This window comes from Cryptotermes secundus, unplaced genomic scaffold (genome assembly GCF_002891405.2).
Source record: "Cryptotermes secundus unplaced genomic scaffold, Csec_1.0 scaffold94, whole genome shotgun sequence".
NCBI lineage: Eukaryota > Metazoa > Arthropoda > Insecta > Blattodea > Kalotermitidae > Cryptotermes > Cryptotermes secundus.
Window position 1 is genome coordinate 2450491 of NW_019737391.1, and position 24292 is coordinate 2474782.

General features: G+C 40.9%; 1 protein-coding gene and 1 long non-coding RNA gene across 4 annotated transcripts in view; one reads left to right on the forward strand and one right to left on the reverse strand.

The window, feature by feature from the left end:
* The window catches only part of LOC111870267, a 455388-nt gene that overhangs the window by 411527 nt on the left and 19569 nt on the right, over positions 1-24292 (forward strand). The window lies entirely within an intron of this gene.
* Positions 1-24292, reverse strand: part of LOC111870265 (neuronal growth regulator 1) — a 408356-nt gene that overhangs the window by 30174 nt on the left and 353890 nt on the right. For all 3 annotated transcript variants that reach the window (XM_023862392.2, XM_033753744.1, XM_033753745.1), the window contains exons 5-6: positions 5582-5886; positions 2511-2730 (exon numbers count right to left, since the gene is read on the reverse strand). In XM_023862392.2, the coding sequence (XP_023718160.1) occupies positions 2511-2730; positions 5582-5886 (525 nt within the window). The remainder of the gene's footprint in view (positions 1-2510; positions 2731-5581; positions 5887-24292) is intronic.

A 24292-nucleotide genomic window follows, 5' to 3' on the forward strand; every position in this document is an offset into this window, starting at 1 on the left:
ATAATTCAATTCAATTCGTGTTCATTTACGTGCAAACTTAAGAGCATAGAGGCCAATAACAAAGTTGGCACGAGTACATAGAAATACATATATAACTAAAAGACAAAATAATAATAATAATATAATGTGATATGAACAAAATTATTCTATCTAAATATTTTCAAGCTCTGAAGTTCTTACGACGAATGAGATAATATACGTTCCAAAATCTTGGATTCTGTCTGTATTCATGATACCTACGTTGTAGTTTGAAAGCGGAAATAGAAAATGCTTGGAAGGAAAGAATTTGTAGCCTACTTTTGAATAATTTACTTCGAAATACTTTACAAATTTCGTCTCTTTCGGCGGACACTCTTAACGAATCTAAATGGCAGTCTCTCCTTTACAGAGGAATCAGTAAGACAGAGTTTAACAGAGCCGTAGTGAAGGAAGAATTTTCATTTCATAATCCAGTACGATCCGTTTCGGATCCATGCTTCCCTTATTAACGACAAGAATAGATGTACTTCCTCCTTGGCACCGATTTCTTAAGAGAAAACCACATTTTTGACACTGATAAATGAAATTGGGCTGCTCTGTTTCGAGAACATTTATTACTGAGGCTGGATTTAGAACAAGTTCTAGTGTGGGTAATAGGATTTTCTAGAACTTCCAGACAACAATAGGCCCTCAGGACACGGTTTCCAGATCTCTTGCTTCTTTTTCGCAGCAGTTGTTGAAACATATGGGTCGCGCTGTAAGCCGGCGGTAGGCCCTACATTCATCAGATGATTAGCAGTCCAGAACGACTGTGCTAATTGACCGCATCCATCAGCGCCGGAAACAACTCGTCTTTCAGTAATTCACAGCTTCCAAACCAACGGCTAATATTTGTTTAAATACATTCAGATATTTTCACAGGAAATTCTGTTTGATATACCAACATTTTAGACTTGTTACAGGTTAAATAATTGCTTGGGTGAATACAGAATATGCTGGGTTCGAGGTTATCATAATAATGGTTATGGCGAGTTCTCTTTTCTGAAATATATCTCTTCTGTACATGTTTCTTTTTTAAATATTACTTACTTACTTACTTACTTACTTACTTACTTACTCATGGAACTGAGCCCTTCTGGAGGAGCGGCCAATTCTGCAGCTACTCAAGAATTTCCCAGCATTTTATGGAACCCGAAGGTTCATCACCGTGATCACAAGAGCCCTCCACTGGTCCCTATCCTGAGCCAGATCTATCCAATCCATACCATCCAATCTTATCTCTCTAATATCCATTCTAATATTGTCCACCCACCTACGCCTTGGTCTTCCCTGTGGTCTCTTTCCTTCTGGCTTTCCCACCAATCTCCTATACGCATTCCTCGTCTCTCCCATTCGTGCTACATGACCTGCCCACGTCATCCTCCTTGACTTGATCTTTGTAATTATACTTAGAGAAGAGTACAAGCTCCTCATTATGCAGTTTTCTCCAACTTCCTGTGACTTCATCTCTACATGAAAAACAAGGAATAATGAACCTGATCCGGGTCTTCGGTCAGTGTGAGTTCTTATATGTTTAGAGACCTGCTACGGGTTCCACTATTAGATTGAAAACGGTTCGTTAGAATAAGCAGTAAATTTACAAGAAGGAATTTATATTTTTTAGTTTCACAAATTAAAGTTGTTGGATTTGAATAAGATTTAAAATTTTGTTACCATGGTACATTAGTACAAAACTTCGTTGCAGTTAATATCACGAAATTTGAAGAGTGTTACGAAAACAGTCCCCATTGTTGTAACTCTAGAGATTGTTGAAAGGGTATTGCCGCATAATATGTTAAGATACGAACAGAACTGCAGCAAAAATTATTTTTAATTTAACAAAAATAAAACAGACTGGGTTATACAATATGCTGGCCCTAAAATCTTGCCTTCCATAACGACAGCTTGCTTCGCTTGTGCTGTCTGCTCATAAGCTAACCACGATGATTTCAAGGCGGGAATAGTGTCACGTTGCGGAGTATCATGCGTTGTAACCAGGCCTATAGCCCCCCCCCCAAAAAAAACTCCATGATTTTAGTCCGCAAGCGAACTATACCGACCGAGCGACCGCCGCCTGGCAAAGTTAGTGCCAACTTTTGCGGATAGAGGGTGTCGCGTGGTCAACGCAACGAATCCCTACGGCCGTTAATTTCGATTTTCTAGACCGGAGCCGCTATTTCCCTGAAATAGCTCTTCAATTATGCCTATACCCCAAGAAAATATAAATTCGACCATGTTATAGCTCAAGCAGTGGTCGACGGCGCGGATTCAGTCAAAAGTCATATCATGTGGGATTTATAGTGGACTAAGTGGTGCTGGGGTAGGCTAACATGTAGTACTTCTGTTTCGCTTTCCACCGAATGCTCATTACTCATTTTTTCAGCTTTGGGTGGTACAGTAGACCCAATAATGGCCGTCGTGCAAAGTGACTTAATCTCACCCAACCCCACGAATGAAAAATCAAGGAGCATAACTTTCAAGATGTTACTCACCGTTGATGTGCAAATGTATCTGTATGACCTTAGGTGGGTGCGTGGAAATTTGACATTCGTACGTGCCCTCATCTCTCTTGTTCGTGAATTTGATCTGGAGCCGCCAGTTATTGGGGTACTGGAACTCCACGGTGTAACGACTGTCCCCACTGTACGTGTGTAACCCCACGGTCAGGAGTTGCAGGTCATCCTCACCGTGTTTCCGCCTCACCCACGACACCTGTCGGTCACAGGAGGAAACAGTACGCTTGTCAGTATAGAATCTGATGTTATCATTACTATGGTTCTGATGAGTTCTATCTCGCGGGATTTCAACAGATTTTCTCTCCTCTTGCTCCAAATTTGGAGCATAAGACTGATTTCTCAGTTTCTTGATCATTTTACAGACGTTAGGACTCCTTGGACGAGTGATCAGATCGTCGCAAGGCCTCTATCTAAACACAGGACAACACAAACACAGAATAAACGCATACACACACCAAACATCCATGCCTTGTGTGGGAACCTTAGACCGTTCTACTACCGTGACCGGCTCAGCAGACTAAAACACTTTAATATACTTGTACTTATCTGTCCAAAGAACTCTTTTATTAAACTAGATTCTTTCGTGCATAATTTGTATAATTTTGTCTTCGCCCATATCAGTTTATTACAGTTTACCTCAACCTGCACAGAACTTCATGAAGTGAGTCACATTTTGCAGAAAGAACACTTTCCAGTATTACGAGCTTAGGAATCTCACGGACTTAACGATTTAGTTTGTTGTCTATAGGTTGTGACATCGTCTAATTTTTTCGGTAAAATTTGAGGAAGAAAGTTACTCAGAAAAGTCAGTAACCATCCGTAAGACCAAACGGTATCACAATTTAAACCACAATTTAAAATTAAACCATTTCTCCGGGTAAGTTTGTAATGAGCAGGCATACTTACGGAATAAATGTTCTGTATGTTCAACAAAACCACTGATATGACGATTTTGCTTCGCATTGTATGCTGAAAATATTGTAGAATCTAGTGGATTTTTAATGATAACATAACGACTTATATGGCTGTCTCTTAGTGAGTGACTCCCAAATTGGAGTGACTGGCTGACTACACAGCTAATATGTCAGTAAAGATGTAAAATAGGATTTCAAGTTCTTTTTGTGTTCCGCTTCGAAAGAACGTGTAATTTATCTCGTTCAGAATAAACAGGCCCACTTCCTTCGTTGGATTCCGAACCTCGGTTCTTGCTATATAAACAGCCATTGTTGTCTAACTTCGGAAGGATGTGTTATGATTGTGCTTGCAGAAGGTACACTCCACGATTTTCCTGAAGCAGATATTGACTTCGTACATAGGAGTAGTGAAGCAGCGCTCTATCTAGGGCAGCGGCGAGGGACATAACCGGAAGATGTGTATTTCCACGGCCGCGTCATAGCACAGGCGGTTAGTTGGTGGCTTCACAACGCGGCGAGTCGAGTTCTGGTCCGGGTCAGGTCTTGTGGGTTCTGTAGCGCTGGGGTAGGTTTTCTTCCGAGTACTTCGGTTTCCCCTATCATTTCGCATTCCACCAATTGCTCCACAATCAAACTCATCTATCACCTGGGACTGGTACAATAGGCCAGTAGTGACCGCAGTTCATAGTGGACTCAGTCTCACCCCACTAAAAATAATATAAAATAATATGCATTTCCAGTGGTTCGTCTAACAGAGAACACAAAGTTATTTGAACAGAGAATAATTGGGGAGAACATTTTAAAAGCCTTGAAACAAAATTCAGATAGTGTAATGTATTTTTTTTTTTGTTTATTAATTAAAGACTAAGTAACCCAGAACTTAATTACAATTAAAACTAGTTTGATAACTGACGATTATTTTTTTCTAAACCTAATATACTATGTAAATTAAAGCGAAGTCACTTCCACTGAATTACTTAGTACTTTAACATTTAACTAGTTCGAACGGTTTCTTCCGTTTGAGTCGTCTAATGATATTGTTCACGTTGAGAAGTCTGGACGCTTCAATGTTGACATGGTTTTGAAGTCTCAAGTGTAATGTAATAACATTAAAGTCTTTAGTAGTTCCGGTGTGTGGGAAGGAATTATGCTGATATTAATCACAGGCAAATGAAGTAGTTTTTCTGGGTTTGGTGATAAGATGAAAATGTATCATTCATGAGATCATCCAGTCTTAAGCCAGTAATATTACTGTATTATCGCCTTTAGATGCTTATGTGTGTGAAAGAAGAAATTCAGGAGGGACTAAATTTATGCAGTTCATTTAATTATTCATTTAAAGTCAATAGCTTTTTTCTTGTGTTCTGAATTATTTAGTAGTAAAATGTGACACTAAGATGAATAGTCTATATAGACTAATTTACGTATTTAATGAACATTCTTCTTGAACGGTCCCTCCTTCTCAATAATTCTCTGTTCACCAATAAAGTATTTTAAAATTATAGAAATATTAATTTTAGCTAAAATTATATTATTCTTTATGTTTAATGTCAGGTGAAGATTTAGACTTGCATTCAAGTTAACTACTGGTTAACTACCCATATGTTTTCAGACTGCAGAATAATTTTATACATTCATTTATCAGTAGAAATTTTTGCCATAAACTTTGCTAGCACACTCCTCCTTTTACCGGTATTAAAGAAATTAATCTGGGCTCCTAAGTTATTCATACAAACAAAAACAAAGTTCATGGTTTTTAGTCGGCAAGCGAACTATATCGACCGAGCGACCGCCGCTTGTCGGCGAAGTTAGTACCAACTTTTGCGGGAAGAGGGTGTCGCGTGGTCAGTGCAACGAATCCCCACGGGCGTTAATTTCGGTTTTCTAGACCGGAGCCGCTTTTTCCTTGACATATCTCCTCAGTTTTCCTCATGAGGCTGATTGGACCCCGTTCCAGACCCACTACTTCTCAGAAAAATCTGGTAGAGCAGGGAATTGAACCCGGACCTCTTGATCTGTAGGCATGAACTCTGACCACTGGACCACAGAGGCGGTCCATAAGTTAGTCATAGCATCTGTAAATCAGTCAAATCATGAAACAGCAACCCGTACCAGGATCTAAACCCAACTCACCGTTTTATCCTGCAAGAGACTTATCCTACAGTTGAGGTTGGCAGTACTGCCAACCTGGACGGTAATGTTGGTAGCATTGGCTCCCAACTCCACTTCTTCGAAGTGTGGTCCCCACTTATGATCGTGATGGTGATGTTTATTGAGATTTGAATGAGTATCGAATATGTAACCAAGCATCGGGGCTTCCGTCTTCTGGTGGACGGAGACGCCTGGCGGCGCAACTGCGGCCACCTCGTTAAGGGAGTCTAGCGGCGCCGCTAGGCTGGGGGTGGGAGGCTCCTGGGTCACTGATGACGTAGTGGAATCTGGACAGAAAGAGACAACGCACAGAAATTAATACGAATGTGCAGCACGAAAACGTATTGGTGTAATTTCCTATCTCCAGCACTGCAATTATCATCTTGATGGTTTCGTAAGCCTAAGAGAATCCTAATAAATGGCAGAAACAATGGTCCGTAATGGAATTTCTGGTAACCCCCCACCCCATTCAAAGTTGAAATAGAAAACGTGACGTTCATTACTTAAAATGACATTTCTTCTTTCTTTAATTGCATGATGTTGCGTTACCATATATCAATTGAAAAGAAGAAATAAAAGTCGACTTTTCATATGTTTCCAAGTTACAGCACAATTAAGGGATTTAATCATTTATCTGTAAATTGTTCAATTGCTAGTCTTGTGGTGAGTTCATATTATCAGCTGATAGTCTTGGGGTGAGTTCATATAATCAACTTGTATTGTTGGTGAAAATTCATGTAGTCAGTTGCTACTGTTGGTGCAAATTTATATTATCAACTGCTAGTCTTTGTGTAATTTAATGTTATCAACTGCTATTCTTGGTACAAGTTCATATTATCAGCTGCTAGTCTTTGTGTAATTTAATGTTATCAACTGCTATTCTTGGTACAAGTTCATATTATCAACTGCTAGTCTTTGTGTAAGGCCGGTCACGGTAGCCGAGCGGTCTAAGGCATGTACTGTCTTCGCTCGCTTGGAAACCGGGATCGTGGGTTCGAATCCCACTCTGGGCATGGAAGTTTAGTTTGTGTGTGTGCGTTTTTCTGCGTTTGTGTACAGGTAGAGGCCTTGCGACGAGCTGATCACCCGCCCAAGGAGTCCTACCGAATGTGTAAGATCTAGAAAAACCGAAGTGAACGGAGAAGTTCATGGAGGTAGGCCTAGGCCCACTGGGGCTGTAGTGCCAAGGAAAAAAAAAGTCTCTGCGTAATTTAATGTTATCAACTGCTATTCTTGGTGTAGGTTCATGTTACCATCTGTTTTCTTCGGTGTCCAAGACCGTTTCGAGTCACACCATTGAAATATTAGTTATGTTCTATTAAAATGCAAAATTAGTGAAAATATTTGTTCTAAAGTCCAAAAAATATATAGACTCATATAAAAATGGGTTCTTCTTAAACTAATAATCGTGAACAGTGTTTACATTATCAAATGCAACTAAATGGGATAAATATTGTCAATTTTAAAGATTCTTGCTCTCACTCGTTCTTCATATTTCTCCTTAATAATTTAATGCCTAAGAAGACCGCCATGTTTACATTGTGTATAAGTTGCTATGAAACAGATACAATCCCAGTGTACGAGTAGTATAAGGACCTTAGGCCGAAGATGTCTGAATAGTGCGCTGGGAGAACGTTTCGACCTAAGAGAGAGAAGGTCCTTGTAATGGGAGGTTTGAGAAAACTTCATAATTAAGAGCTCCAAAATTTTTCATTCATCTCAAAATATTACTAAATTATTAAATCAAGGACGATGAGGTAATGGGACATGTAGCACGAATGAGAGAGGAGAACGATATAAAATTTCTGGTGGAAAAATCTGAATAAATGAGATCAGTTTGAAGTCCTAGGCATAGATGGGAAGATAATATTAAAATGAAACTTAAAGAAATAAGACGGGAGGCTATGGACTGGATTCATTTAGCTCAGGATAGGGAACGACTTTGTATAAAGTACCGGGTTTTCATTATACAGCTGAGCAACTCTTGGTTTCTTAAGGAGGCCTCTGCTGTTTAGAGTTAATTAGTTAACTTGTATGTCTTACAGAACTGTTCCATTTCTCCCATCATTTGTCCTGTACCATCAAGTTGAGCCTACTTCAAAATTGCCGCCTAATAGGTCCCCCCATCTCTGAGTAGTGAGAGAAATACTTTGGAACAGAATTGGAAAGTGAGTTGAAATGAGCTGAAATGATCAAGAATTCTCGTATGACCCCGTATCGTTGACGTACAGTGCTTAACTCAAACACGTGACAGTGCCCGTTTAATTCCTGCTATGGAGAATAATCCTACTTAAGCTTGGAAATGTTTAGGGTTCCGTGCCTTTGTGAGAAATGGATTGTTTCTGCCACATTTTACGCTAGAAATCCCAGCTTTGTTCAGAACCACATAAGCTCCGACATATATACGTCAAATGTATGCAGTACCATTCTGTGCATTTACTGTGCTTTTAGTACTAATATGACCCTATATGAATGATGAAGTAATCTAAGTTGTTATATTCCCAGCGGTATATATATATATATATATATTTCTCATGTTTTTTATGTATTACATGCAGACTAAGACCCGGGATAGCGCAGTCGATATAGCTACTAGCTATGGGCTGGACAGCCAATGGGTCGGAGTTCGAGTCCTGGTAGGGTTAAGAATTTTCTCTTCCCCACGTCGTCCAGACCGGCTCTGCGATCCACCCAACTTCTTACCCAATGGATATCGGGGGTAAAGCGATCGGGGTAGCAGTTTAGTTAAAAACATTAACTAAACTGATACTGGATTTTATATTGATATATTAGCCAGTTCTAGGCAAAGGCTAGGTAAAAACTGTGGGATAATAGCAGAAGCGAATGTGATTATTGCTAGGCAACAACTCCATAAACACGTTCCAACACGCGACAACAGGGATTCCATTGCTACGAGTATATCACCCCTGTGTGGAGGCGGGGTTGAATACCTCCACCGTGACCCTGCGAGTTGTAGGAGGAGGCTTAAAGGGAAGTCTCAAATCTGAGACAGTAAAATATGGGACTCGGACCCGAGAAACACTGCTCTGGCAAGGGCCAGCAGCATATACATAAGACAGACCAGTCCTCTCCTCAGAGAGGGCACCCCACAAAAAATAATATCATAACTATCAAACAGTAATAAATATCTGGTCCATGAAAGACTTACTGACTGTCTGACCGTCAGTCACAATGTGACGTTGACTTTGAGTTAAAGACAGAATTGTGTCAAAATGTAAATTAGTGTAAAGCTTGGTATGAAGCTACAGAGAAACAGAAATAAATATTCTATTAACTAAACTAAAAAAAACATACGAGTAATGTATATAGCCATCAAAAATCTTTAAACGACAAAGAACAAAATACAAAGAGCTTAAAAATACCGAAGAGAAAGTTTACTTTCTAAAGCTGGAAGCGGTGCAGAACAATTTAAAGGAGTAACATTGTTTCCTTCGTAAAATGAGAGGGAAAGTTCAGTTAATGAACTCACTCCTTTACTGTAGCTAAGCAGCTGTTTGTCCAAGACCCTTATACTCCAGAAATCCGAGAAACAGGGTAAGAGAAAATCAGGATGCTTATTTTATACCACAGATTCACTAGTAGTTAAGTTCATAGAATTTATCAGTGTATCTTAAGCCACATTAAAAAGAAACGTACTCAAAATGCTTTATAAGGGAGAAAAAATGGAAAGGAACTAGAATTTATGGAATGTAATAATACGTCTAGAATTTTCCACTGAATTTCAATTATCTCACTACTAATGATATTTAAAACTGTAAAAACTCCGTTGCTTCTAGTCCGACCTATACCGACCTAGCGACCGCCGCTTGTCGGCGTAGTTAGTGCAAACTTTTGCGGATAGAGGATCTGTAGCCAGAAGCTCTGACCACTAGACCACAGAGGCGGTCTATGATCTTACTGCTAACAGTATATAACATGCATAATAAATATTGAGTAAAATCAATAGTCATTCTTCTAACATGGTGTTTGTGCTAAGGTATTGAACCCATTTGGGTCGGATAAACATGCCATGGTGTGACTGAATAAAATCACAAATAACATCAATCATTATAGCCAAGCAAGCACAATACCAAAACGCCACTCTCGTTTCCGATAGATTTTGGGTTCGGTGATGGACTGTTTTCCTATATAATCCACTGCTCCATCACAGGGGCCGTACAATCACTCATTTGAAGTCAGAACCGGTCGCACTGCACTCCATCATCATAGCTTTAAAATTAATCACCCCCACCCTCTATGTTGACACTAAAATCCCTGTAATCGGATGTAAGTTCTCCTGTACACATGAAACAGTTGCCCAGGTGGTTACACTTGATGAATTCTACACATGGCCGAGGCTCGTTGGAACGTTTCCCTGATGCACCGTATCAGTCATCATCAAATTCTTCATTACTTGTCATTAAATTTCAGTAATTGATTACAAAACGAGACTAGAGCCTGTTAGGATTTACATAAATAAGAGATTAAGGTCATTTAGCTGTATATTACATTGTTTCCAGTAATCTTTTATTATCAGGCATGTAAAATTAATTATAAATCAATTTAAAAAGTAATATATTTCAGGAAATAGTTATCGCTATTAGCTGTGATACGTAGCCCCTATTATTTATTACTCTCCAAAAATGTATTTTCCATAAATTTTTCAATAATTATTGTGTTTACATTTCCTGTCTCTGCCTTGTAAAAAAAGAGGTAAAGCTATTCGTGTAACAAGCCGTGAATGCACGTAAAGTTGTGAGACGTCGAGGTTCCCACATGTTTTCTAGATAATCGGTTCACAGATGGCGGTGAGGTTGTCAGCCTTACGCACCAGCCGTCCTTTACCCCCCAGAAAGATTCCTGCTATTCATTTCTGTTAGAGGCTGAGTCGACCCCAGGGTCATAGTGAGGCTGGAAGGATTAGGTAAATTGAAAAATCCACTTCATTATGACTCGAACCCGCGACCTTGCGGATTGTAGCATAGTGCCTCAAACAACGACGCTATCTACTTTGTAAAGTAATATTATTCGCTGTTCTAAGGCAAGAGGTTTAAGTGGTTGTGATGCTTTGCATCCATCAGTATACACTTGCTGTAAATATCGGCTCACGTCACAGCACTGTTCCTCAACTTGTGGGACGCGTCCCACTGGTCGACGGATTTCGGGCGTGGGTTCTCCAAAGTGACAATCCCAGTTAATGATTAACATGATACAAAAGCGTACATAATTGTAAGGATATACTCCTTGGGATAACAGAGGTTTACTTTGCTGTGGTGGGACCGACGTTCCTTGACGTACTTATTTGTGGGACACAAGATGCAAAATGTTTTATAAGCACGGGTCTGCAAGATAGAAATAATAATATCCGAAACGTCGGAAATGCAACCTATATACAAACGGTGGTTAAGTATGTAAAATTGCCGTGTGCTTAATTCGTTGAGCACTATGTCATGAAGACATATAAGGGGATTGGTGGTATAGGTCCACTTTTCTTGACCTCGGCACTACATGGGTGTGAGCTGTTAGTTTCACGCCCCCACCCCTTGGAGAAAGGGCTCAAGGTACTGATGGATAGCAAGCTGGGTGGACGCTCTGGAGAAGATAAGAATTTTGCACTGCCGGGAATCGAAACCGAATCTATCACTACACCGCCTGAGCTATCCCGACTCCATATAAGCGGTGGTACCAGTTGTGTATACGGCAGACGTTAGTAATAGTAAAATAATCATAAACAAACATAGACAAAAGTGTCTGCAGGTTTTGCATGCCTTCGATTCTGAAAAGTGAATAAAGGGTAACGCAATTGGTGAGCCCATATTGGATCGCTGGGGATGAAGATATCTGTAAACAAACGGGGGACAGTGAAACACTCTGGAAAGTCTGCAGTGCTCTTGTCATGCAGAAACCAAACAGGCTTACAGCAGCATACTTTGAAGATCAAATATTGGAAGAGCCACTATACTGTATGTTATTCCACATGTATAGTTAAGCCATCAGTCTTGTAGGATTATAAAATGGCGTCTGTTAGGATGATGTTTCGTCGTATTCCTCCTCCTCGGACATCCGTTCTGAAGCTATAACAGGCCGTGGAGGCCCATAGGTTTGTGAGACGTCGAGGCTCCCACATTTTCTAGACAATCGGCTCCGAGATGGAGGTGAGTTTGTCAGTCTTACGCGCCGGTCGACCCTTTACCCCACAAGAAGATTCCTGGTACTCATTTCTGTTAGAGGCTGAGCCGACCCCATGAGCAAGTGCGGCTGGAAGGATTAGGTCAATTAAAAAGTCCAGTGATCTCATCTGGAAGCGAACCCGCAGCCTTCCGGTTTGTAGCATAGTTCTTCCATTGACAGATGTAGCCTATTTTAATTAAGTCGTATAACTTGAACTGTCTCTTAAGTGTCAAATGAACAGAAACCGTGATGTTGGAAGGATTGACTGAGATGTCCATTTGACATGTTGCAAAGCATTATGAAGTAACATGATTGGAGGTAGCCAACATTCGAGAGGCCTAAATGTGATAGTGTGCTGGCTGAAATTCGAATTTATATTCCTTACGAAATAAAAAGAATATATATTTCAGGTTCATAATAATAATTAATAGAGAGTGTCACTTGTTGTTTTAAGATATAACCTTTACTTCATACACACTTCGAGTTTATGACTTCTCACTCACTCACTCACTCACTCACTCACTCACTCACTCACTCTTGGAGCTGAGACCTTCTTGAGAAGCTGCCAATTGTGCAGCTACTCAAGAATTTCCCAACGTGTTATGGAACCTGAAAGTTCATTACCATGTTACAAGAGCCCTTCGCTGATCACTGTACTGAGCGAGATCAATCCAATCCATGCCATCTCATCGTACCCATTTTAGTATTGTCCACTCACCTACGTCTTGGTCTTCCCAGTTATGGCAACTCAATAATATTAAATTAATTTTTTTAATTTTGTCTATTTAAGTAGTTCCATGGCGTGCATTTCTTCAGAATCTGATATTCGCTCAGCTGATCTGGAAATTCTATGCCTATTTTGGAATCCGAAGTTCAGCTGTCGTCTGCAGAACCGTTTGCCGTTGGACTCACTCTCCTGATCAGCTATAATCCATTATCCGTCTTCACTCCTTTGCTTAAAACCGTTTCTAATATTATCCTCGCATATACTCAAAAGCGCCCCAACTGGTATTTTCCATTCGGCTTTAAAATCGGTCATGTATCATCTCTTCTATGGGAGTTTCCTTCTCCCCTGATTTCATCCTGCGTTATCAGCAGAGTCCAGTAGTGTTAGTTAAGAATACCTTGTCATCATTAATTAATTTCATCTAGTCAGTTGCTAGTTTACCCATTTTGGTCAAAATAACTTCCTCAGAATTCTGTTCTCAGGCATCAGTGTTCATTCCTTAAAATGAGAGGTATTTTTTTTCCTACAAAGAATAAAAGGTGAAAGTGTAGTTTCATAGGTCCAAGTTTTAATTTTCTCTCTTTTTTTAAATAAACACCATGAAGACAGAAAAGGTTAAATGAATTGCAGTGAGGTTACCCTAAATATAATTTATTTTTAATTTCTGTGTGAACATAATTTTAATTCGTTACAGCCATTCGGAAACTTCCTTTTAGAAAGGTTTCGTGGTTATCTTTAATGAATAGAGCTCATGTTGTTACAGTGTAATGGTCTCATTTTTTGTTACCGAAGTTATTAAAAACTACTTCACATTCTTTGAACAGAATAAGCTTTTGTATGGACTCTGGGTAAAGAATCTAGTGCAGCCCAATAAATTAGGGAAGAAGTTCTTTAAATGGAACTGCTGAAAATAGATTCAAGGAACATAAAAAGTCTCTCTGAAAGCAACCATTAATATGTACGACTTCAGCAGAATAAAATATATTTTACTTACTAAATATCAATGCTTAAATATACAGCGTACACACATACAAGTACATATACGCACAGATAATGAGCTAGGAAAGTGGTCCAATTTGTACTGAATGGAGCAGACTATGTGACATTTCTTTCGATAATGATATGTATAAAAATGGAAAGACAAATACATCTGAGTGGAACTCAGTTGTGTAAGAGCGTAACAAATCGTGTGTAGGTTCTTTGAAAAGAATTCATTTCTGTTCATTCGTTGCAAAGAAAAATGTGTTCCATTTTGAACGTAAAATTAGACAATCTTACGTCGATATTAATCGACTTTGGATACTATCGGATGACGCTAGGTTGAAATTATTAAACCCAATGAATGGCCACCAGGTTCTCCTTACTTCGATCCTTTCGAGTACTATATTTTTTAATAACATAATGAGTGTATGGAATTTTTCTTGGGCCCTTTTATACTTCAATAGCCCTTGTGTTAATTTACTGACGGCTGCAGGCTAATTTATGTTGATACAGATAATATTGTGGCGTATAAATCCGTTGCGAAGACATGACTCTCTAAAAAGCGGTTGCTACGTAACGCCCGCAACATACACGCACACAGGAATAGTAAAACGGGGCTATGCAACCCGTTTCTAAGCAACGGCTAGGTAAACACGTGCCCGCGGTAAACAAGCCTCAACAATAGAGAGGCTGTGTTTTCTATGTGGTCGTTGCTATGCAGTGGTGTAGTAGACACGCTTCAACAGTATAGGCAGTGTTTTCTGCGTGGTACATGCCGAAGAGTTATCTTCAAGACCAGGGCAGTTAAGAGTTGAGGGTACAGTTGTTGATTATTAAAAAGCAGGCAACTGAAGTGTCTAATGAAGATATTACAGAGGCATAGCCATTACGGAGAGCTGTTACTAAGCAAAGACTAGTGAAAGTAGACTGAGAAGACTTAATATGGAGATCAGCATTAGTGTTATATAGTTATTTGTAGTTACGATCTGTAAATGGTTAATAAATCTAGTCACCAGTCAAAACCACGTCTGTAGTAACTAATACACGTGACAATATGTTAAGAGTCAAATGACATTGGAGATGTTATGGGTGTTGTGTGTGGCGGGCATGGGCGAATGAAATATGCGCACAAAATTTAATTAGAAAACCGAATAAGAAAACACGTATTGATAAACTGAAACGTAGATGGGAGTAGAGTGAAATGAAATATCGGGGTGTGGGCTAAATTGAACTGGCGAAGGATATAGGAGGAATGGAAGTCACAAGGATGACACATTTCTGAAAAGAGCCGGGAATTTCTTTATTTCCTAAGAGACTACTATCTCGTCAAGAAATGTCCTGCTCTGCTGAGTTATTTGAAGTTTGTTTAATTAAATACGCAACATGTCCAGAACGGTTTAATTAAACGACGTAGAAGATCTTTTTTTGTAATGGTCAGACGTTATTGATGAAAGGAACGAAATTCGATTTCAGCTTCGTGTAGGCTGGAGATCAGATCCGGGTTAATACGAAACAAAATTAATTTCACCCAACAACTTTCAGTGTAGGCCCATAATAAAGCATAGCAGAGAACAGAGAGGAGACGAGGCTATCAAGAATCCCGATCCTGGAATAAAAAGAGTGGATGGAAAGACGCGTAGATAGGGCCACGCAATTACGAAAAGAGTCTATATATCGTACAGAGCGATTCATGTTGGATATTTCTATGTGCTGAATATCAGCAGACCGACAGAAATTATATGATGTTTGATGAAGATAAAGAGCGTAGAATCAAAAAGTTTGGAGATCTCTCTATTTAAAAATGCGGACGTACCGCCATGTTTTATGATCTTCCTCTGTGCTCTAGTGGTCAGAGTTCCTGGCTACAGATCCAGAGGTCCAGGTTCGATTCCCGATGCTACCTGATTTTCTGAGAAGTATCGGGTCTGGAACGGGGTCCACTCAGCCTCGTGAGGATAAATGAGGAGTTATTTCAAGGAAATAGCGGTTACGGTTTAGAAAACCGAGATCCGTTGGGGATCCGTTGCTCTGACCACGTGACACCCTCTATCCGCTAAAGTTGGCACTAACTTCGCCGATAAGCGGCGATCGCAAGGTCGGTATAGCTCGGTTGCGAACTAAAACGACAGATTTTGTTTTTGTTTTGTTTCATGAATGAAATAACCCACAAATTTGTCCCAGTAACCCTCGTATACCCACATACTCATATTATGTGTCAGTATGAAAGGTCTGATCCGATCAGGTATAACCTTTTGATCGGTGTCCAGTGTGCGCGTTTCGGAAGCCGAAAGTGAACGACGTAGTCGCAGACGAAGGACAGACACTGTAGTAGCGACGATACTTAACATTTATCACAGGGACAACAAAAAAACAAACTCCGTGGCCTGTAGTCCACAAGCGAACTATACCGACCGAGCGACCGCCGCTTGTCAGCGAAGTTAGTGCCAAATTTGCGGGTAGAGGGTGTCGCGCGGTTAGCTCAGTGTATCCCCAAGGCCTTTAATTTCAGTTTTCTAGACCGGAGCCCCTATTTCCTTGGAACAGCTCCTCAATTATCCTCACGAGACTAGTGTACAGCGAAATTAATGCCAAATTTGCGGGTAGAGGGTGTCGCGCGGTCAGCTCAATGTATCCCCAAGGCCCTTAATTTCAGTTTTCTAGACCGGAGCCCCTATTTCATTGAAACAGCTCCTCAATTATCCTCACGAGACTAGTGTACACCGTTCCAGACCCACTACTTCTCAGAAAATCTGGTAGTGCCGGCAATCGAACCCAGGACCTCTGAACTTGTAGTCAGGGCATCTGATATTTAGACCACAGAGGCGGTGCGTTTACTGCGTTTACCAGAAGAAAGTAATCGATTATTTAAAAGTTTCTATAGGAGTATTAGTTAATTGTACGGCCATAAAACTGAGGAATTAGAATGTAATTTATACACTCACATTCAACTTCTATAGATATACCTGCTACATGGTTGGTTGAGAGCAAGTGAAATTTCGAATCAAAGGTAAACCAAACAATGAAATTAAAAGCGTGGATTCTACAAACGTTCATTATCCCTATTATACCTTTTTAGAAGCTCGAATATCCGATTCATTTGTGTAGAGCTACATATAGGGAATATTGATTGTCCCTGTGTATACGGTTACCACTAAGTAAGGGGTGGTGGGGGAGGAGACGAAGGGCGAAATATTAAGGCCACGTGTTGCTTTATTTTGCTGCTGAACTAACGTTCTGGGGGCACAATCGGCAGCGTAGTTAGTTGAGACACTATATAATAAGCCGGAAGGTCGCGGGTTCGAATCCGTATTAAACCACTGAATTTTTTCAATTTACCTAATCCTTCCAGCCTCATTATAGCCCTAGCGTCGACTCAGCCTCTAATAGAAATGAGCACCAGTAATCTTCCTGGGGGGTAAAGGGCGGCCGGCGCGTACGACTGACAACCCCACCGCCATCTATGAGCCGAATGAGCAAAAAGTATGGGAGCCTCAACGTCTCACAATCCCATGGGCCTCCATTCGCGAAAACTTTAACTGTAGGAATAAAAAATCTATGGCATACTGGATATGAGAAAAGAGAAAAATACATGGAATGAGGTTTAATCAACAAAATGTAATAGCCTGCTTATACAGTCCAGTAACCCCTATCTCCTTTCACTTGCAACCAGCAAACTGCACACTTTTCAGATGCTTCCGTAAGCAGTTGCAGCAGATGAAGGCGCCCCTGATGCAGCATTCATGTAAGAGCATCTGTTGTCACGTGCACTGGTTTTGTGTTCCGCTGCCCTCATTAGAATAATATTACATGGTCACGTGTGAGGGGTTTGCGTGACTAATAGTAGCGGGTTCTGGATTGGATGATTCGATTTATTGACGCTTCGACTGCAGTTACAACCAATTATAACAGCTCACGATCAGTGACTAAGACTCGCTTCATTCCTTACGGGTCTACGAGTGTCTTCTCTTCCACTGTGACTGACTTGGTTCTGATTTAAGAATCGGCCACTTCTTCAGCTTCCGTTGTCCGCTGGTCAACACTCCACAGCTGAACAACAAATTCTCTTACGATCGTCTGAAGAACGCCTCCTTTACGAATGAATTTCGACCATTTTATAGCTTCTGGAGATCCGAATATCGATCATCACCTCGAAGAGTTCGTTCTATTCTGTTTTTCATTTGCCACGAGAAATGCTTACCTAACCGTTGTTCAGCAATTGACTATTCCAGCTTGTCACGGAAACGTGTATTAGTGAGCGGTTGGCTAGCAGTGAACTATTTCGGCTTTCAGGCGGTGCTTACCGAACCTCTGCCTAGCAACGGTCATATTCGCCACAATATTAAGGGGTTCTTAGGTTTTAGTAAAGTCACCCAAGTTAGACCGAACGTACGGGGCGGGCAGAATGTTGCTCCAGGACCTCCCGATCGGGTGTTGGACATCAGGCTAGAAACTTTACCCCGAAAACACATGACAAGACATCTCACGGTAGATGCTTAAGAGATAATTGCTTGAAAATGATTAAGACAGGCGAAAGATGTAGAGAATGATTTACGAGAGCTGGAATTGAAGGAATAGAATGGACTTCTGACATAGAGGAGATAGAAGTTCTTAGAGGCCCTGTAGAACCACGGAGTGAGGCAGCAAAGTAAGAAGTTTCATTGCACTTCAGTTACTTTACGTTACTTCGGGTAGCTTGTCAGATTATGTTGTGTTAGGCAGTTAGAGTGGAGGCCTGGGTGGAGAGTTTAAATTGCCTGAAGGTACTCTGGTATAATGCTTTATTCTTCACTTGGCAGTGATGAATAGTTACCCTTATTATGTACTTACTTACTTACTCATGGAGCTGAGCCCTTCTGAAGGATCTGCCAATTCTGTAGCTACTCAAGAATTTCCCAGAATTTTATGGAACCCGAAGGTTCATTACCGTGTTCACAAGAGCCTTCCATTGGGCCCTATCCTGAGCCAGATATATCAAATCCATACCATCCCATCCTATCTCTCTAAGATCCATTCTAATATTGTCCATCTACCTACGCCTTGGTCTTCCCTGTGGTCTCTTTCCTTCTAGCTTTCCATCAATATCCTATAGGCATTCCTCGTCTCCCCCATTCGTGCTACATTATCTGTCCACCTCATCCCTCTTGACTTGATCATTCATTCTTTCTAACCGTTTCCATGCCTAGGAAATGGCTTTATCTGACGGATGTACAGGGCAGACATATTATTTTGTGTACCCGAAGGCGGAGACGGAACCAGTCTCCAAAACTCAGTGACATTTAGAGTCTTACAGACTACTGATGAAATACAAACAAACTGCCATTGTGATAGTATTTTGTTCGAGTACAGTATTCAGTAGAGATAATACATTCATTCATCACAAGCAGTCTCTGTCTCTGTCTTGTGACCTCTTTCTGTTTTCGTCCCAATCCCATGTGCTCTATGTTCTCCTCTCTCTCTGTTTTGCGCTATACGTGTCATAGGAAATAGCAATATCTGAGCCTGAGAGTACTAAACGGAAAAATATGAACATAAGCTAAGTTCATAAACAGAAAAAAAAAAAGCAAGCCGTGAGCTCACCCCTATACCCGGGTGGGTATAAGCTTCAAAACATTAAGGTTAAACTTTTTTTAATCATATGATTCATGTCCACAAAACTGTCTATGAGATTTGTAGTTCAGATTTAAATATGAAAGGGTTTCTACATTTGTATAAATTGCTCATGAACGACTGGTAGAATATTGCCCGCATAAAAATTTTATATCCCTCTGAAACAGTAAAAGTAAAAATCCGAAAGCCCGATATACGTATATCTACTTTTATAAGGCTTAGGAGGGAAATTGCTATACGTAGCTGCCGTTTAAGCTATATTCTGTGATTATTTTGGAGAGTAACAGTAGCAAAATCGTCGTTTCGGGAAAGGTGGTATTGTGGGAAATTCATAGAAACGGTTCGGGACGGATTTTATTTCAGTGTTTTGTACAACTGGGGCAGTGAGTTCTGTAGACAGTGCACCCGTGAAGCGACCTTAACGTTTCGTGGATGATCACGAATTGGCTGGATGAACGCCCGAATTCTCTCGACTTGATTGCGTTCTCGGTAAACGAACTCAGAACTGGACGACTGAGAGCAAGTGACATGCGACTTAACTATTCAACATACATATTAAATCTCTTACACCCAGAAAATTACATGAACAGTATCGTCCTTACAGATAAATGTACTCCTCATCTTTCGAAGAAAGGGGCCTAACAGATTGGGTTCTCTCTCGAATCTTATTAACCTGCAGACTGAAATAGAAACTTTATGGCATTTTCATAAATTCAAATGGTAAAATTAACCCTGTGCTTAATTGATTAAGCACTATGCCATGAAAACATATGGGGGAGTGGAGGTAAATTTCCACCATTCTTGCCCTCGGCATTAGAGAGAGGTGAGTAATGAAAGTCATGCCTTGGCGGATGTACCACGGAGTGCATGGACCCCAGAGTCGGTCTGTACGCTTTGGAGAGGAGGAAAAAAATTCGCTGACGGGAATCGAGCCAGGGCCGTCTGGCCCACAGCCAGATACTATACTGACTGAGATATCCCGCTTCTTTCAAGCGACAAATAATAGTTTCAAACATTAAAATTACACTTTTTCTTGTCGCTGAATGCCGATCTGATATTTCCTCTCTCAGCCTAAGAACGGGAAGAGAAAAGATCTAAGAAGAGAACTCTGAAGAGAATATGTCACTTGGATCCGGGACAGCGGGGAGTGAAAGGGGGATGGACAATGTCATAGAACATAAAATGAATATTTTGTTGTCATCACTTACTATTGTCAAGTGTAGGGTGGTACATGTGAGAAGAAAGTCGGGTTCTAGTTCGGATGATCGCATTCATTAGCACCTTGAATACAGTGTTCCTTAATCACATTTAAATACAGCGCTATCGCTGATCTACACAATTTTCCGTTCACCCTTGCACACGCACTAGGATTGTCCCTCTTCATTAGTCGTCTCCGAGCAACGGATCCCAACACAGAAGCTGGTACTTCAAATCACCATGAAGTCTTCCTGCTATTTCGTCTTCAATCACTCTGGAACCTCGGAACTAAAAATTCTTCTGGACTCGCTCCTCCAACTTACGGCTGACCTGTAACTGCCCCTGAACTAACTCTGTTACTACATTCGCTTCTCTTATAAACACTGCACAGACCCCATGGAAAACACTGTCTCTGTTGTTGATGACGTCACTGCTTACGCGGAAGTGTATTAACGATCCGTTGCTTAGAAACGGGTTGTTCCACCGCTACTCGGGACGGACGACATAGAAAAAACATCCTCATCTATTGTTGTGTGTTGAAACGTGTTTACAGAGTTGTTGCCTGGCAACGCGTTAATCAAATTCGTTACAATATTATTGACGGTGATAAAATCAAGGACGGTCAAATGGGTGAGACGATCATGATGTTTTATATTCTAGCTATAGCTTTAATATTTGAGGCCAATGAGCTATGAAAGTATGTAGTTAATTTTGATGCATACGTTTGCATGGAAAGGAAAACCGCAGTCCTAGAGAGTTTATGGGGCCAGTTATGTACCAAAACTCTCTTCCTTGGAATATATGTCGAGTTTACTGAATCGGTCGATAGCGCTGGGAAGGAGGTCAATACCCACCTACGAAAATCCTCCAGAATCAGAATTTTGGTCTTTCTAACCACCGCTAACACCGGATTACAATATCGTCGTAAATTCTGTAAAAACTGACAACCAGTTTGTGATATTCATCCTAATATAAAACAGGATTTATAGATGACAAAACGTCTGTTGCATTTTAACATACTTGTACGTGATAATTATAAGCTGAAAATTGTATGGGATGCCTTTCGGACTATCTCATGAAGGGATCTGTTAGATGCGGCAACTTGACAGGTGTGGGTACATGGACTTCTAGTTCAGGGAGAATTTAATGGTTAGTTAACATTTTGTAGTTCCATTCCGTAATCACAAGCAAAGTCCTTTTTGAAGTACTAATAATCACTCAGATATTCAAGAATATTCTTTCCGTTTGTTACATCCGAATGTGCAATATCGTTTTCACAAGATCCGCTACTGTACCTTGTCATGGTAACCCAGGCCACACACTCACACCCTATATCTTGAATATCTATTTTAATATTGTCCTCACATCTACAGTTAGCTCTCACAATTGAGCTCCTCCTTATGGGTTTGTGTACATTTCCTTTTCTCGCCGCCTCCTATATGCCCCTTTCACACGTATCTCTCATATTTGATGACCGTGATATTACCTGATGAAGAACACAATTTATTGTGTCGAGGTCTAAATTTGAAAACCCGTTTCGGGGTTAGATGCCTTAAAAATGTGATCACAGAGACCGCGCGGCCTAAGGCATGAACCGCCTTCGCCCACTCAAACACTGGGATCATGGGTTCGAATCCCGCTTAAGGCATCGATGTCTGTGTGCGTTTATTCTATGTTTGAGTTGTTCTGTGTGTAAGTGGCGGCCTTGCGATGAACTGATCTCCCGTCCAAGGAATACTATTGATTCTGTATAGATTAAGAAACTGAAAAGCGGCCAAGGCCCACAAGTGCTGTAAGATAGATAGATATATTTTTATTGCTAGTGGGGTGGGACTAAGTCCCTTGTACTGCGGCCACTTCTGGCCTATTGTACCAGCCCCAGATGATAGGTGAGGGTGATTGTGGAGCAATTGGTGGAATGAAGATTGGCAAGGGAAACCGAAGTACTCGGAGAAAACCTGCACCAGCGCCACTTTGTCCACCACAAATCCCACTTGACCAGACCCGGGATCGAACCCGGGCCGCCGTTTTGGAAAGCCAGCGACTAACCGCTTGAGCTATGGCGCGGCCCTAGATAGATAGATAGATATAGATAAATAGATTAGATAGATCTCCTTTAGGTATTCTACCAAACTAGACGAAAACTGTGCATCCGAAGTATTTACCAACATTATTTACCTCTGTAGACACTTGACGACGGAAATACATGACCACGAAGCAATCCTAGTTGAATCCTTTTATCTGTTCTACTACTGGCCAGACGGGCTGCATAATCGCCAATGTAAGCCTTAGACTCCTTCATGGTAATTCTCAAGGGATGAAAATTTATCTTCATCCAACGTAGCATTTATAAAGCATGGAATGAGGACGAAGCAAGGAGTATAGGAAACACAGCAAGAGGCTGTGGTAGTTGATTAAGTGCAGTGTAGCCAACAGCTGACCGAGTCGGAGTTTGTCAGCGGCGGGTGTGAGCCGAGAGAGGCAGAGACACGAGTGATTGATGCCTCCGAATGAATATACAGGTTGCGCTTGCTCTTCTTGCACTCGGCTCTAGTTCTTGATTTTATTTTATTACGTCTGAATGCAACACATCATTGAGGAGCGTTCTGAAAACCAAATGGGTAGTTTCCCTCTATTCAGAATGTTTACAGCTTTGGCATTTTAATATAAAGCTTTCAGGAAACTTCTTTATATTATAACAGGTGTTTGTGAAAGTATTTTGGATGAAGATTTATAAATGTTACTCTCGTACACCTAGCATTTATTAATCATATCTGTCTATAGTAATCAGGAAACGAAAACTCCCAGGAAAGTCGCGGTATAACTTTGGATAATAACTCATAGTAAAATATTTCAGAATATAAAATGGCTGGAGACCGCTTCTGTGGTCTAGTGGTCAGAGTTTCTGGCTAAAGATCCAGGTGTTGCGGGTTCGATTCCCGGCGCTACCTGATTTTCTGAGAAGCAGTGGTTCTGGAATGGGGTTCACTCAGCCTCGTGATGATAACTGAAGAGATATTTCAAGGAAGTAGCGGCTCCGGTCTAGAAAACCTAGATTAACGGCTGTGGGGATCCGTTGCGCTGACCATGCAACACCCTCTGTCCGCTAAAATTGTGCACTAACTTCGCCGACAAGCGGCGGTCGCTCGGTCGGTATAGTTCGCTTGAGGGCTACAGACCACGGAGTTTCTTGTTTGTTTGTTTGTTTTATAAAATGGCTGGAACGAAAAAAAAAGTAATATACGTATGGTGATAAAAAGAAGAAAAATACTTACTCGGTATCATATAATTTAGTCAAAATGTTTTGTGGTTCGTCTTGCTTCCTAAACATTAGATTAATAAGTAATGGTAAGGTAAAGTTGTCCCTGTAAAGTAAAAAGTAAAGTAAAAGTAAAGCTATCCCTGTAACAGGCCGTGGAGGCCCATAGGGTTGTGAGACGTTGAGGGTCCCTCATTATCTAGACAGTCGGCTCAAAGATGGCGGTAAGGTTGTCAGCCTTACGCGCCGGCCGCGCTTTACTCCCCAGGAAAATTATTTAATTAATTCCTGGTACTCATTTCTGGTGGGGGCTGAGTAAACCCCAGGGCCTAGTGCGGCTGGAAGGTTTAGGTCAACAGAAAAAATCCAATGACCTCATCGGGACTTGAAACCGCGACCTTCCGGCTCTTGGCATAATGCCTCAACCACCTACTCTACCGCGTTCCCCCAAAGTTATCGCTATGCTTAACTAATTAAGCGCAGTGCCATGAAGGTGTATGGGGGAGTAAGTTTACACATCCACATTTTCTTGGCCTCTATACTAGCTGAAGGTAAGTGGTTTACTTCATTAACATAATCGCGTTGCGGAACATTAATCCAGGCTTTCGCCGATACCTGCTGCCTTTGGGAGGTGCCACAATAGAAGCTTATGTTTATGAAAGCGGACACAAGAAAACATTTACTTCAGAATTGCTATTCTACGTACTCCAGGAATTATTCGCGTAATTTAATGTGGCCACAGAATAAGAAA